The following is a 16438-nucleotide window of genomic DNA, read 5'->3' as shown; positions in this document are numbered from 1 at the left end:
GCATGCATACGTTGTGTGCACATGCACATGCACAGGCACGCGTATGTGTAATGTATTTATCTGAATATGCAGAGACAACTCGATACTTGGTACAACAACTTGGTAAAATTTGATACAACCGCTGAGGACGATTTATATTTATCATCGGATCTTGATCTGCAAAATCGAAAGTAATTTTATTCTAGTTTATTTATCTAAATGTAACAAAAAGCAAAATGATTAATGATTTTATATCGTGTTATAGAATGACGCAATCTCGTCGAAGACTGCATCTGGCTCGTCGAGCATCTCAAAACGAGAAGAACAGTCAATCAGATATCAACCTGCCGTCAAAATCATTATATCGGTGCCAAGATTTAATTAATAGACAAGAGGTGGACACAAAATTATGTAAGTGATGCAAGTGTTAATGTAGAATTTTTCATTATCGTTATATTTATATTTTTTTTACAAACAAGTGCTTTGCAATCTATTTTAAATATTCATCTAAAAAAACATAAGGTAAAATCTATAAAACACATTTAATATAAAATATTAGGATATTCTGAATTAACAGAAATTTATTTTGTAATATCTCGGTCTACAGTTTTTGGTGGTAAAACGAGAAGGTTTAGCTTCCCCTTAAAGAAGCCGAATAACGTTTAAAAACGCATTCGAGATCGCGCGAAAGAATTCAACCAATAAAAGCGCGGAACTCGGTCCGACATGGGCTGCGTTCCAAAATTAATTTTCAGATTATGCAAGTGGGAACATCTATTTAAGCCTATATCGAGCGGCTTATTTCTTTCAAGTTTTCGGTTACAAATTAAAGAATTTGTAACCGAAAACTTGAAAAGTGCAAAATAATACGGAATTTTTCCAATTATCTTTGAAAGCCCTACCTATCCCTAATACTTTTTTCTTTTTATTGTGTCGCGGACATTCTAGATCGGGTCGAGGTTTCCGCGACTGTTTGACAGATGACGCCAGAGTGTCGGAAAACGGCGACAGGACGAGACCACCCAACCCAATCGCGCTTAGCGCGAACGGTCTCTTTTCTCGCGGTGTTTGCGTTTGCCGCAATGTTTGCCGTGCTTCTGATGTAAGGCGTAGTCGACCGCGATGCTCGCCGCGCCTTAGCGTCTCGTCCGCGGCGCGTCAACGTGCGAGTCGAAACGCACGATCCCGTCGATCACCGCCGACCTGGATTTCACTGAATTCTTTTTCTCTATGTCGCACGTGCGTCCTGTCAGCCCGAGATTGATTTGCACCGATAATACGCCAGGAATGGGTTGCTCGCGCGGGACGGCGGTGTCCGATCAACCTGATACGTCCGGTTTTTGACAGGAGTAACCTTGAACGCGCCTGCGAACGGTTGCTCTCCGACGAGCGAGACCATCGGCCGAGCCTGGATTTCCCAGATCGGTGCTGAATTTGTCGACAAGCCGCGGGTGAGTGCACGATTGAAGATTTTTTTTTCCCGATCACCGCCACCGGCGAACACCGTCTTTTAGCGAGTTTTAATTTTTCAGATGCGTGCCGCGATGCCAGCAAAAGGAGTCGCGAGCGGTAATCCATCTGTAAAAATGGTAAGTCTTTGTCTCTATTGTCTAGCTTCTTTTGTTTCCAAAATTTTTGACGATTGTCTTTTGACTAATGGAAGGGCTTGATTAAACTTGGTTGAAATCAGGAGCGTTTATTAAAGTTCACAACATAGTTGTAAGAATATACTTTGAAACGTTTGTGTTTCTTTCTGTTGTATTCTGTGTTACTTGCTATAAGTGTTCAGTTTGAGGAATTGTGTTTTAACTCTAACTAATTGACTTTTATTGTATATATGTATACTAGTAGATTGAATTCAAAAGAAAAATGGTAAAAAAAAATAAAGAATACTTGCTCTTCAGATTGTATATCTGAAATTATTCAGGGAGAAGCTTGAATGACATTACAGTTTTTAAAGACTTATATTTCAATTTTCAGTACATAAGAAATTAGTGAACTGAATGGACTGTAAATATGTCGGCTTGATTGTCAGTGCAAGATGAGATTCAATAAGCAGGAGTTATTGACTCTGGCTACACAGCCTTCACAGAAGTTTGAGAAGGAGGGTATCCTGTATGTAAGAGAACGGCAGGAGGGATTCTTTCGCAGGACAGAAAGTGAGTTTTTGGAATGTTTTAAATTTAGTAATATTGGGTCATAAAACATGGTGCACAATAGGTGTAATAAGCTTTAAACCTTAAGAAATCAACCAGTATCAAAATTTAAAAAAAGAAAATCTAACAGAGTTGGTTAACTTTTTACAGCTTAAAGCTTATTACATCATTGTAGTTCTGGTCTAATATTCACTTTCCATCTACACCAAAACTCAAGTAATTTTCATTTGTAACATTTTTATGTCTTCAATGTTTATTAAATACCAAAGATGTCACAAATAAGAATTATCCCAGTTTTAGTATAAATAGAAAACATCTAATACATTTTTAAATTAAGGCAATAAAATTTATCTTAGCGAATGAACTATGCATGATGATAAACTCATATGATGCAAAGGTTTCTCGTTTGATGTTTGATGTAGAGCTCTAGAAAATCATTCTATTTGAATTGTTGAGCGTGTTACGAGAAAATCTGGCTGCATTTGGTTCAAGCTTTGTTTAGAATGAAACAAAAATTGATACAATAGATATTGTTTATTATAATTATTATTTAAAATATTTTTATACTGACTGACTGACTATAGTTTACATAGCTAAGGCTCTTGTAATTCTTCCCTCAATCGTAATTTATTAAATGTTAATAGATATGACAGAATATATTGCACGAAAAAGGTTTTATTTCATAAAATATTTGATAGCCCACGGTAGTAGCAGTGATCATTTACCCCGTTTTTCTATCTTTTCGTGATACAGCATGGCTTTGCACGAAACAGAATATTTATTTTGTCATATGCTGAATGACGACATCAGCGTTAGAAATTCTGCAAAGATAGGGCGAATGTGTTCAGCTACTTTAATTAAGCCGTATATTATTTACAGTGAATTATCTACTTGAGTTTGAAAACAAACATTCTAATAATGGAGTAAGAACTCCGTCAAACAATTTCGTTTTTAATGGGAAGATAATTTTATTCATTTCTAACGTAAAAATAAAATTGGATTGTAGCTACGAAAATGTATAATGCTTTATCACTTCTTTCCACATAATTGTCACCGGTGATAAGAAGGACCGTACGTATCAACGGGACATTGATAAGCTGATACCAAAAAGATCCGTGCATATACATATATGTCCACGTTCTGTCATAAATCGATGCCTTTGATATAATTGCAACAAATAAATTAGGCCACTTACTGCTTTTTCTCTTTTTACTTTGTTAGAATATCGTTGTGGCGGCTGTGTGCAACTCGTGCAATTTTCAGGTACAGGTAAAAAACCCGAGAACAAAAATCAGAAAGGAAGATCGCATAAGAGTCTACGAGATCTCAATTGCGTTACCGCCGGCGCGAGCAAAGGTATACATTTGCCCAAGTGCATTGTATGTATGTACTTATTGGGATCCATTTCACGCTATCACATCACAAGTTTTAATGCGATTAACACGCTCTTCGACGGCCCGGTCGATATCGATTAACATGTGTGGACGTTTTCGCCGACACTTAACAAAAAGACACCTTGCAAGAGTGATTCGATGCACGCTTTAGCGGAACTAACGCGTATGATGAAGTAAATATCAAACTAAAGTTGAGAAAAGAGTAGAAAAGTCACATAATCTAACGAACAAAATAACTTTCAGCTTGAAAATTTAATATGTTCTTTTTTTTTTCTTACATTTTTAGCGCGCTGTATCTAGTTTTTTCATTAAAATTACTAATTTGGTTTTTCTAGATACTTAACATGTAATGCTTGCATGCAATATTTTTATGGGTAAGCTTTTGACTCTCGGTTTATCTGAATAAAACCAGAAACTTAATCAGTATAAATAAATTTACAGTTTTATATTTTGTAATTTATCTCACTTATTTAATTGTCATGAAAAATTAATATTTAAATTTCTGTATATTGCAGGATTGTTTTCTTAAGAATGTTAAAATGCGAAATTACCTTAAATCAAGACAAAGAACATTTTTAATAAATCGAGAGTTATTTGCATGTGGAATGAAATGCTTGGCATGTTGTGTTTTCTGATAAAAATAATTAAAAAAAAAATTTTTTTATTGTAAAATATTACATTTTTGTTTCTTATATGTTTACGGCATACGAAAGTTTTGCTTTAAGTGTTTGTATCGTAAATTTTTGAAATCATAATATATCGATCGCATTTACAAAGGAGATGAGAAAAAGAGAAAGCGATCAAAGACGCTAGCAATAATGCAAAAATGATTAGCCTCGCGAGGAGTTCGTTTTTCTTCGAAAGAGCTCATTAACTGACATCGGATATATTACGTGGAAGAAATATGTGCATATTTTAAAAAAGAAATATTATAGTAAAACATTATTTTATTAATTAATAATTAGAGATGCATAATAGATTTAAATTTGTTGCAACAAATTTTTAATTGGGCCTTTACTCTTATCATTATTTCAATCATATAGTAATGATTTTATTGAGATTGAAACGCTCTTTTGAAAGATCTGATTATAATGGCTAATCAGGCAGGTCACAAGAACTGAACAGCGTGAAAAATGTCGTTTTTCTCTTCCTCGTCTCTTCTTCGGCGCTTGTTATCATATCCAGAAATCCCCTCCTTAACGAAAAAAATCTCCCAGCCATGTAAATGATTGCGCTTAAGCCGTCGCCGCTCTGCTTCTCTTGTGCAGTAAGTCTCGAACGATGGTGCAGACTGCGTGGCAATCTTCTGTTCTATTTCAAATCACGGGAGCAGTGGTCGGAGCCGCTGGGAGTGATCATTCTGGAGCAGTGCACGGTTCGCGTAGAAGCGTCCAGCAGCCACGTGCCCTACGGATTCAGCATAGGCAAGTATTACCATCTGTCCAACTTCTGTACTTCTCTCCTCTCTTGTTCATCCTCTTCCTTGATGCATCGATGCTCACGTGGCGTGCAAGGCGACGTCAAAAAGCACAGAGAAGAAAAAAATGTTGCAGTTTTCGACGGAGGCTTATTTCAACAGTTAGGCGCGAACACGACGGAGGAACGGGACAGTTGGTTGCAGGCGCTGCAGCTGGCTAGTTACGAGTGCATGCGGAGCCAGTTACTATCGTTGCGTCAGCGCATCGAAGCTTTCAGCGGGCATAAGCACGACACCGACATACAGATGTTGCGGTTGCAGCGTGGGACCTTCACAGGTGCGAATACTTCACCGATCTCGAAATCACAAGTATTTCTTTGTTCAGCATGCATCAATTTATTCATACATTCCGATTGCATAAATATCACGATGATGTACTATTCACACTTTGTGCGTGAATCATAATTAGTAACTTGATATATTATTTTACCCTGAATTTCCTTTTTCAGATCCGGCGGAAGTGCCAATGTGTGAGATATCATTAGCCTGCGATAATTTGTTGTGTGATGGACACGGTCGACCGCCTACGCCTGTTTTAGAGATAGATGTACAGTCAAAATCTTCCAAAACTTGGATTAAATACGCGCGAACAGAAGTCGTAGAAGTAACTATTAAAATAATTCTCGAAAAATCTCTTTTTCTTTTTTTTCTATATATGTAATTCAGTAAGAATTATTTTGTGGCCTGTTTCAGCGAAGTAGTAATCCAAATTTCTTAACTACGGTAAGCTTTCGAGCTAGCGATGGGTTGACCACTGAAACGAAAATCAGGATAACTGCATACGATGTCAGGGAAAGAGTCAGTCAGACCGCAACCCCGATAGGAAGTGCGATTGTGACATTTAGTACAGTACAAGACACTCCTAGGTAATTTTAATGTAAATGTGTCGCTGCTGAAGTCACGGGGAGAGACTTTTAAATTATTTAATTATTTTTTCATTACTTGACTTTTTAGATTAAGGATACCATTAAAATCAGCGAAAACAACGACAGTCGGATTTTTAACAATTAACGTGTGGAATCTTGAAGCTGAAGATAAAGGAAACAGCACAGAAAGTACACCGTCACGAAATGCAGTATATAGTAGTAACAATCAACAACAGGTAATGAGTTAACTAAATTATTTGTAAGTGTTGACGAGTTTCGTATTATACAGTTATTGTAGACATTTAATTTACTTTTATTAATATATTTACAATATTTTTCAGCTACCTTCACACAGACGCTCGCAATCATTACCTCCGAGATTAGGAACTAAAATTAAATTCCCACATCAAGGCCAGTTAAAACTTCTCTTTGCAAATCCATTTGTACAAACTTATAGATTCCACTCCGGATTAGGAGGTGATATATGTGTACATGAGATTATGGCGGAGAGCAAACTCTGTTTCCAATTCCCACAACATTTACTGTAAGTGAATATTATCTTACGTTAGAGATAACAAAAAAGCGAAGTAAAATAACATAGAAAAAATTGCAGGGGTATTTGGATACAGGAAGAAAAAGAATTGCTGCAAGAAGTTGCTGGAATGGGAGAATTGAGAGAGCCTTGGCATACGAAGCAAGTTGAATTACTTGATCGCCATCTCCACTTATTACATTTGTATTCTCAAGCCAAAGAAAACTTAGCCGCCTATAAAGGTAAGCATCAAATATATTAATATATTTATATTTATATATATTTAATGAATTGATGAAAAAAGTGAATTGTTTCTAGAAGTTTAATGTTTTAATATAGTTATTCACATTTCAGGGAGTTATTTCAAGCAGTCTTCGCGAAAGAACGACCGTACTCTCGAATTTGCGCCTTTAAATTTACATCTTCAACGAATGTGGGTTCACAACGACACGTTGAACAAGTGCGGATTTTACGACTTTATTAGCGTAGGAGCGTTTACCGCTCATTCCCATAAAAGCAAAAACGGTGGACTCATAAGGTACTGTTTTTTTTTACCTAAATAATAATTAAATTATATAAAATATAATTGAAATTTTAGACAATATTGTTTTTTGTTTGTAGATTGGTGCAGGCACTGAAAGAGTCGCCTATGCGAAGTAACCAACTATATCAGGGAACATCAAAAATTACGATGGCGCATGACGCGATCCAAGCGATCAAACAATTACGTCGAGATGTCGTAGAAGCAATGAGATCTTTAATGAAACTCGCCAAGGAAAAGCAAACAAGTGGTATGCTACCGATATGCGAAGATATGATTACAAAGACCAGGATTTTACTTAGTCTGTGGGATCCTGGTTTAGTAGAAGAGGCTTTAACATTTTTAGAAGAATACAAAGTTGCAAAAGTCCAGGACAACTCGACTACGACCTCTTCTTCGGATGATACTTTGACATTAGATTTCAAAATTAATCAATCGTTGTCACCATTTAAACGAATCACGCAACAGCTGAATTTTGATTTAAAAAGTCCCGATTTTGACGATTTTGTTACACCTGACACTCCCGAATGCGTGCAAGACATCTGGACGAAGAACGGCATTAGAAATGGCGAATATGCATCCATAGCATATTCGAGAAATGAGGCGTCTAATAATAATACTGGCGAGAACGATATTGCGGAAGAGAATTTTGTAATATTTCCGGACGTTGAGGACGATCCTAAACAGATAGAAGGAGAAATTGATCAGAATATACAGCGAAATTATGACAACGACAAGAAAGAAGGTTATGATGACGAGAAAGAAGATTTGAAAAACGACACCGATCCGTGCAAGCGTTTTTTAGACACTCAAAAAATGTGTAATTCACCATCCGCGAATTATTACAAGCCAACGGATGAACCGGAGCCATGGGATCTCACTCAGTTGAATATTGAGGCGAGTGTTATGTGTCTCGTATCAAAGGTGAAATTTCTCTGTGGTAGATGCAGTAGTCCAGCTGTACGATTGCGTAATAAAAGTAGTATGAGTAGATCGCAGAGTTTAAAGGGTTGTCTACCGAACCATCGACATAACGTTGAAGTCGTCACAATTCAGCCGAAAAATGGAATCAAATGCGATGAATCGAACAAATTGCTGGACGAGTCGAATGAGCGACAACAGTCCAGTCCGGGAATGGAGAAACCGGCGTTCTCTAAGGCAAAGGAAGGTAAGAAAATAGCTTTACTAAATTGTGCTGCTGCTTTATGTAAAAACGTAGTAAAATTTGCAACATGATGCATTATTAGGGATAATCGATACTTATCATAACTCATCTTCCAATGAAGTGTGCCAAGCAGTCGATTCGATGACGCGCGTGATCAAAAATAATTCAGGACAGAGAAACAAATTTACTGAGGGCCTAGACTTTGCGTCGATCGTCGATTGGACGAGCGAACTCAGGCCGAGCATGAAGAAACTGCGGCAAGCCATGGACGGTCTGCTAAAAACTGCCAGACTAACGCATTCTGTATTTCGCGTTCAGGAAGATTCAAAAACAGCACAGCGCGTGTGCAACGTTCGGTATAGACGAGACGTTTGCTTCAGTCAAGCGGTAAACGTTTTTATATTATATTACTCCACTTTAGAAATGTATTAAAACATTTAAAAATAAATGTGAAATTTCAGCTAACTGCTTTAGTAACTGGCATAATGGCGAAACTATGGTGCCAACGGCCCGACCCAATGTTTCTCCTAATTCTTACAACACTGGGACCATTGGTTTCCTTCGAAGGCCTTCTTAGTTATTACGGTGATGAGATAGATATGTGGGGCGATATGGCTGTGGCGGTCGAAGATACGCATACCGTCACATTTACTCTGTCCAGATGCGGAATTCAACCTAGGTAAACGATAGTTTTATTTGTCACGTTTTTCTTTTCTTTTTTTTCTTTTTTGTTGAGTTAAGTATATTAAAAAAAGTTTTTTTTTTTTTAACATTTATGCTATTCTTGCAGAGTGGAAGGAAAGTCTAACGCGTTCCAACTGCCTCTGCCACGCGTAGTAGGATCGCGGAGTGCGTTAACGGTGATACTTCCGGTTCCGGATGCGATTTACTCTCTCTTGCCATTAGTGCCCTCCTCGAGACAAACATTATCGTTCAATGTGACCCCGGTGTTCTTCAACGTCGGTATTAACGAGATGGCTTCTCTAGCTGAGAGTCTCGGCACCACGAAACCACAAGAAAAAAGTAATATGGACAATTATGATAGATTGAATGAATATTATTTGAGGTTTAAAAAACTGAATCTACCAACGGAACCTACATCTACGCGTTGTAAGTATAAAACTAATTAAGTTTATTATAAAATTTAATAAATTTTTTTTATTAAACTTTAATATAATCTATGAAATATTGAATTATATCTAATTTTTTAAGTGCCCATTAAACTATGTCGTTTAAATACTTTTAATAGATTTTAGAAAGATAATATATTCTTTTTATTTCAGTCGCTAGTAGGTCAGTTTTGGGCCACACATTATCGGATATGATGATTAACTTAAAGACGTGTGTGCAAGAAAGGGTCAATAAAAATGTAGAAATCTTACAATTGTCTTCGCAAATATGCCGAAGAATGCGCGGTTTGAGATTCACCAGCTGCAAAAGTGCAAAAGATCGAACCGGGATGTCAATCACTCTTGAACAAGTTAATATATTGTCGTCAGAATATCACTTAGCCGAACACGAATATATGAGAGCTCTCGACTGTATGCGAAGGTAAGTGCAAAAAGAAAAAAGGGTATGTCTGAACGAAATTAATTAGCATTCTTTTATATTTTTGAAAACACATTTTATTTTTATATTATACTATATAATTTTTGCATTATAAATAATTCTAAAAATTATATTTTTTAAAACATTAAATATTAAAAAAATGTTTTATGTTATTAGGATTGTTTTGTAAATTTGACGTTCAATGAATGCGTTCCTTTTTTTTATTTTAGTGAAGGATGTCGTCGGGAGAATACATGGAAGAATATCGGTGTGCGCAAGTATGCGTTTAATAGCTTGCAGATTCTAACGCTACCTAGGCTCTACAGACCGCCGACCGGCACGTACGGATCTGCCCAGACTTAAGAGGGAATCCATTAATGTAATGTACGCACATTGCACGAAATTAAGTTTCACTCTGGCTGTGTGATCGCGGATTAACTTCCGTAATATGTGCTAAGTATGTAAGTACTTGTTACAGAGTAGCAGATACTGATACGTTTGAGTAACGTAATTCTTTAGAGAATTTATTGGGGACACGCGATTGGTACGTGTTGGGTATAATAAAATGCCCAAATTAGAAAATGTAGCAATATAATAACAAAAAGAAAGAGCTTTTAAGTTTGCATTTTAATTTTTTCTTGTTGGGATGTTTCCATGTTTACGCGTTTAAGATTTAAATTTTTATATTTTTTAAATTAATTGTTACATAAAAATTTCATATTTTATTTTCAATTATAAGAGTTGCAGCCACACTCTCTTTCTTCTCCTTTTCGAGAGCAGCATTTAAGTGCATTGTCTAGATTTGCAACGTAAACAGATATAAATTAACGCGAGCTCGGTGCCACGAAATAATGAACAGTAAATTATTTACATAATATGTATTATAATGGGGGTAATCGGAATTGGAGAGTGAATCGGATTAGGATAAAAACTACGTCGTTAATTTGTATTGATTAATTTTTTTATTTGTCTTTAAGATATTTTTTAAAGTACTTATTGTTTTTTTTATCTGTATAAATTTTCTATGGTGCAAGTTTTCAATTTTTATCCAATTCACTCCTTATTCCAACCCGCAATTATTGTTGGCGAATTTTTGCAATATCGTACTTTGGATACCATAAACGCTGAACTCACAAGTTTAGTATATTTTATAAAAACTGCAAACAAATCATGTGTTATCAATCGTTATCGTTGCGGAATTGCACGAGAGTGCGTTTATCATAATCCAAACGCAGTATTGCAAAAACTCTCTGTTATATTTAATCAGATGTATCGTGTTCGTTGAATCGATTATTCGCCTTTACAGGAATAATTAGCACGGTGCCATTTTTTGCCATAGTATTACTCCATGGATTATTCGATAATGTTAGTATCGTTAGCGTCGATTTTGAAGAAGTGTCGCGAGATCGTATAAATGTTATTCAGAAAGACGAATAACGTTGTATTTAACGGGAGAATATTATTTTCACACGCGTTTGTACGTGCGTGGAAATGTTCGTGTTACATATAACATTTTGTCATACAAAAGAATTCAAACGCATAGACACGTAGCCATACTTCCATCACCCCAATTGAATAATCTACTAACGCGTTACTATATCCGTAAAAATAAACGGTAGACTCCAACAGGTTGGACATTGTTTTTAATAAATTATTAATTTTACCCGATGCCAAGCTGGCCGTTTGCCTTTTTCGTCTTCTCCAATTAAATTGCAACAAAAATCCACAGTCTCCATTTAAAATTTAATACATCTGTATAATAAATTTCTGGATTTTGTGCTTAAAATATTTATCTTGTAAAATTACAAAGAAATGAAAGTTTTGTCCATTCAATTTAGATCTAAACAAAGAATGCTGAAGTCAACAATTTTAACAGGAAGTTCGGCAGTTTAATTAAATCATTTTATCGAAGAAAAAGATTTTTGGCTAAGTCCTCATCCTGTACGCCGAGTATGCTTATTATTCAGCGCCCTGTACTCGCGTATTTATCATATCGCAATCTCATGCGACGTATCTATTACGATCTCGTACTCATCTCGGAATATGAGTGGGTAGAGACCACATAACAGGCATGTGGGGATAGGGACTGCGCGCGAGACAATATATATACCTGACGAGGGCCTGGTGTTGCCGAACACCTGCTCCACACCGGGTCCGAGCGGACCTTTGTCCAAGGGATATAAAACTCGAACACCGTTTCGGCCGCGCCAGTAGGCTTTCGAGAGACGATCAAGCACGCTGCGACAATCCCCGCTCCGCATGTGACTTTCGCGGCTCGGCTGAACGATCTTCACCATTGAGATCAATTTAATAAATCGCGTACAAATCACGTTAAATATCATCGGCCACTAAGTAAAGTGTCTAGAAATATTCTTTCTGAAAGAATTCATAATTAAAGTTTCGATGAGAACTTATGAAGATCTAAAGATACACACTGTTTTGGAAGATATTAAATCTAAAAATTAAAAATTAAAAAAAAAAAAAAAATCTGTGTAAAGCACGCAATACGACTGAAAGATTTATAAAATAAAATATAAGATATATAAAATAAAAAAAATATATCTCCTTGAAAGAGAATATATATATGAATTGAGAAGTATAAAAAGTTCAAAGTCTTCTTGACTGAAGATACTCTCGAGTCGGAGATGGCAGATCTACGGCTGCTACTGCTATCAGCGATGATTACCGTGTGCACGTTGATTGCCGGCACGCGTGCAGATGAAGATCTCAATAGCACGATCAAGCTATTGCAGGAGCAAGTGAGCGCGTTGCTGGATCATCGGCAGGAGGATTATAACGCCTTGGAGGAGAGTCTGAAACAAGCAATGGAAAAGAATACGGAACTCATCGTCCTTAGAAACGAAGTAAAGCTGCTGAGGTAAGATATAATTGATTACATCGTCCTTTTTTTGTACGTAGGGTATCGTAATATAATACACACGTACGAGAACTCGTTAAGCATGTAATTACGTTATTGGTTCTTACACGTGCAAGAAGCTGTAGAAGTTAAATTAAGTCTAAGGTTTCTCTCAATTTTTTACAACGTCCAAGATCATAATTTTCTTATTACACAAAAATAATCTAAATTCAATCTTGAACTCTATCTGAATTTAAATGTGTAATAATATTTTATTATGTACAATATAATTTAAACATACGTCTTAAATTATTTCAACGATAGAAATAAAGATATAAAATGCAGTTTTAATACTTGATTTCGAAGTATGATGGTTTTAGCCATTTCTCTGTCGCTTATATTTTATGCGAGAAAAAGATCTGGTTGTATTAATACTCAAATGGAACATTTTATTATTAATATTATTATAATATGTATATTTTAAATTGAAATTGGTTCTGTGTTACTGTGGTTCTGTAGCCCAGTGTTCCTTTGAGAGTTAATGACGGGGTACCGTAAAAAAAACTTATTACATTTGTATCCCCTTGCACATGTAGGAAGGAAGTGAATGCTCTTCGGGGCGGAAGCGGCAACGAGGCGAAGAACGAGCGATTGAGGGTGCGATGGCTAGGCAGCGCCGTGACGGAGTTGCAGACCGAGGTCGCCGAGGTGCTCAGAACCCGGAACGCCAGTGAGGAGCTTGCCGAGCGCTCGAGGATGAGAAGCGAGTTGACCCTTCTAAAGGGTGACGTCGCCGAAGTCGGTAGGAGTGTACGCGACCTTGGCGGAAGGATCACGAAGATCGAAGCCACCCTTGGTACCATTAGGCTCGACATTGCCGCGACCAAAGAGCGCGCCAGCCTTCTGTCTCGTACCTGCGCGGATGTCAGCAGTCAGGTAAATTGTCTTCTTCTCGCAGGTGTTAGAGTAAGGCTGGTACTGGGGGGGAAAAAAAAAAAAAAGCAGAAAATGATAGGCAGATGGCATCAATTTGCAACGTAGTCAAACCAAACCAGACGCAGAATGAAAGGAAAGAGAAATTCGCTTATATAAAAAATACATATAGATTATTCTGAAGCAAAAAAATTAATTTTGTTTATTTTAAAAATTATTTATATGATCAAATTTATATTTAAGTTGAAATCTCTTAGTTTTTTTGAAGTATTTTATTTTAATTGATGAATGTTATAATTCAGTGCTTAATAACCGTCAAATGTTTAAGATAATTAAATACTGCTCGAATTAAAGTCTCTCTCATCTACGTGAATAAATATTCCATCTAGAAAAGAGTAACATTTTTCAGACTTGTTCATATTAGATATGTTCTTTAATGCCATTGTTGACAACTGCTAGGATTTCTAGATGCGCGCGTGCCGCTCAATGGCCACGACCGATTTTTTCGCTTACAATAGCTTGAGATCGATTTCGTGGTATGCGTATACACGCCAAAGGGTCCGGCATGCGGTCGCTCGCGCTCGCGCGCGGACAACGGGCGTCCGTGTAGATAACGGCTGCCGCTACCATTTAGTATTTATGGCAGGAAGAAAGGGGGATGTATAGCCGGTGCACCTGCGCCTTGCACGGGGCGGCCAGCTGCTTGGTTCCTGTTTCTCGTTTTGCCGCTTGGCAGCTGCTTTTCGACCTTCCTCCTTTTCCCTTCCTTCCACTTCTTCACCCAACGCAACAGGCCTTTCCTTTGGGCCGCACACATATGCCCCTCGGGCCCACTAGCCTGCCCTCCTACCTTCTCTTAAATACTTGCCGCCCTTTACGCTTCTACCTTCAATTCTTAATCATCATAAGAAGAATCAAATACAATAAAATATAAGAATCACACATAGGAAAAAACAATTACGCTGGTTATTAAGCAGAATAAAAAATATATAGGACAAGTTCAAAAATTAATTTATCTCTATGTTTAAAAATTAAGTAATAAAAAAAATGTATTATTAAAAAAAAGTATAGATTAAATAGATTACTAAGTTATTATGTCACATGTTACATTAATATGACATAACAATTAGGAATTTTTTTTTTAATTCGAGATAAATTTTATATGGTCATACGTCCGTGCGTATTTGTAAATTCGTATTTTATCTTGCGTGTAAGTTTCGACCGGCGATCCTTACCGTCCCTAGTATTTGATACACGCAGGCGACCGCAGCCACACGAGTCGACAGCTGTGGCCCTACTCTCACGCATTCCACAAGCGCCGCGTATGTATTACACACGTGCAGTCACGCATACCACGTAATCAGGGATCGTCTGTAAAAAGTCGACAGATTAAAGAGAATCGGTGGAAATTTATTTCGAGGAACGAAGACATTTACGAGATTAGAGATCACTAATGATTTTACTAAATGCTCTGAAAACTACTTTTTTATTAAAAAATATTAATCTATACTCTTGTTTTTTTTTAAAACTTAATTTTATTATATAAAATGCGAAACTTATCTTTTTTTTTTTTTTATTTGTTACAGTTAAGTACGGTGCAGATCGAGCTGAAGTCTCTGAAATGCGAGCCCACGATACCCGATCAACGACAAGATCCGCAGAAAATGGAACACCACAATAAGCCCAATATCTTTCGCAATGAAGTGAGTAACGTGCACGAAATTGCGTCAGCCCGAAGGCACAGCTACTCTCGCATCTTGGCCCATCGTTCTCACCTCGAGGAACGTCTACGTAACGTCGAGCGAAAGATTTCCGTGGTAGCACGGAAGCGAGCGATGGTTGAGAAGCGGGTGGTATACGAAGACCGTGAGCATCTTGAAAAACGGATGAGAAGTCTTGAACTAGCGCAGACAGAGCTCACGAAGAAAGTATTCAATGCTAGTCGAGATCTGGTATCGATGAACGAGCTAGACGAGTCAGTAGTGCGACTATATGACTCGGTTCGTCTGCTCGAGGAAGCTGTTTACACCAATCGTTCCGAAGTGAAGCGAGAGCTGGCGAAACTGGAGATAAATGCGGCGCGGAAAGCTGCCGAGCTATCGTTGACCAGAGAAGAGCTTAGTAATCTTCGACGGGCGGTACAGGCATTGAGCGTAAGCGCGTCGCAGCTGCAAGAAAAGAGCGACGTACAGCGGAAGAGTTTGGACGCTTTAAATGAGACACTTAGTCAACTAGATCTTTCTCAGAATCTAGCCAAGGCAAAGAACGTTACGCACGAATTAGAACAGGTGGAAGATCAGTATCGTCTCATGGTAGATTCTCTCCCGGGAAACTGCGAGGAACGCGATGGTTTGACTTTGCTAGCACCTGGTCCTGGAGCACCCTTGTTGGCTTCTTGTCGCGCCGGCTGGATCGTTGTAGCACGTAGAATTGACGGAGCAATTGATTTTGATCGCACCTGGAACGAATATTCAGTTGGTTTCGGTTCGCCAGTCAGTGAATTCTGGATAGGCAACGAGGCGCTACATCGACTTACTCGCGATAACTGCAGCAGACTGCGGGTTGATTTGACTGATACTTACGGCGTACATTGGCACGCCGAGTATGAACACTTTACGATTGATTCCGAGGAGACTGGTTATCGGCTACACGTGTCCGGTTATTCGGGCAACGCAACTGACGCATTATCCTATCAAGACGGTATGGCATTCAGTGCTAAGGACCGCGACATGGATATCAGCACCACCGATTGCGCAGCTAATTATCGGGGCGGATGGTGGTTCAGTCATTGTCAACATGCTAATCTCAATGGAAGATATTCCTTAGGTTTGACGTGGTACCAATCAGCGACCAACGAATGGATGGCAGTTACATCTTCAGAGATGTCGGTGCAACGGAAGCAAGACTGTTAACGATCCTGAAATTATTCATGTCGAATTAATGGAATGACACATGATAAACTGGGAAAAAAAAAAATGACAAAAGTCTGT

The 16438-nt window shown here is 37.7% G+C and overlaps 2 protein-coding genes across 9 annotated transcripts; both read left to right on the top strand.

The window, feature by feature from the left end:
- Positions 1-1003: 1003 nt before the first annotated feature.
- On the top strand, positions 1004-11326 carry LOC139111007 (inositol polyphosphate-4-phosphatase type I A). Of its 8 annotated transcripts, none has more exons than XM_070671031.1 (18): positions 1004-1430; positions 1512-1568; positions 1960-2138; positions 3399-3491; positions 4798-4953; positions 5083-5283; positions 5456-5610; positions 5700-5872; positions 5961-6108; positions 6214-6416; positions 6486-6646; positions 6744-6942; positions 7026-8113; positions 8193-8497; positions 8572-8789; positions 8901-9220; positions 9394-9661; positions 9889-11326. In XM_070671031.1, the coding sequence occupies exons 3-18, from the start codon at positions 2021-2023 to the stop codon at positions 10019-10021; spliced, it is 3939 nt and encodes a 1312-aa protein (XP_070527132.1). In that variant the 5' UTR covers positions 1004-1430; positions 1512-1568; positions 1960-2020; the 3' UTR covers positions 10022-11326. The 8 variants fall into 8 exon arrangements, with proteins under 8 accessions (XP_070527132.1, XP_070527129.1, XP_070527127.1 ...); XM_070671028.1 differs by having other exon boundaries at positions 3357-3491; positions 8232-8497; XM_070671026.1 differs by having other exon boundaries at positions 3357-3491.
- LOC139111010 (protein scabrous) lies at positions 10030-16432 on the top strand. Its single transcript, XM_070671038.1, has 4 exons — positions 10030-10119; positions 11497-12536; positions 13112-13451; positions 15035-16432. Exons 2-4 carry the CDS (start codon positions 12304-12306, stop codon positions 16358-16360), a joined length of 1899 nt encoding a protein of 632 aa, XP_070527139.1. The 5' UTR covers positions 10030-10119; positions 11497-12303; the 3' UTR covers positions 16361-16432.
- Positions 16433-16438: the final 6 nt, after the last annotated feature.

The sequence above is a fragment of the Cardiocondyla obscurior genome, linkage group LG22 (genome assembly GCF_019399895.1).
Source record: "Cardiocondyla obscurior isolate alpha-2009 linkage group LG22, Cobs3.1, whole genome shotgun sequence".
Classification (NCBI taxonomy): domain Eukaryota; kingdom Metazoa; phylum Arthropoda; class Insecta; order Hymenoptera; family Formicidae; genus Cardiocondyla; species Cardiocondyla obscurior.
This window is presented reverse-complemented; position numbering and strand designations above follow the sequence as displayed.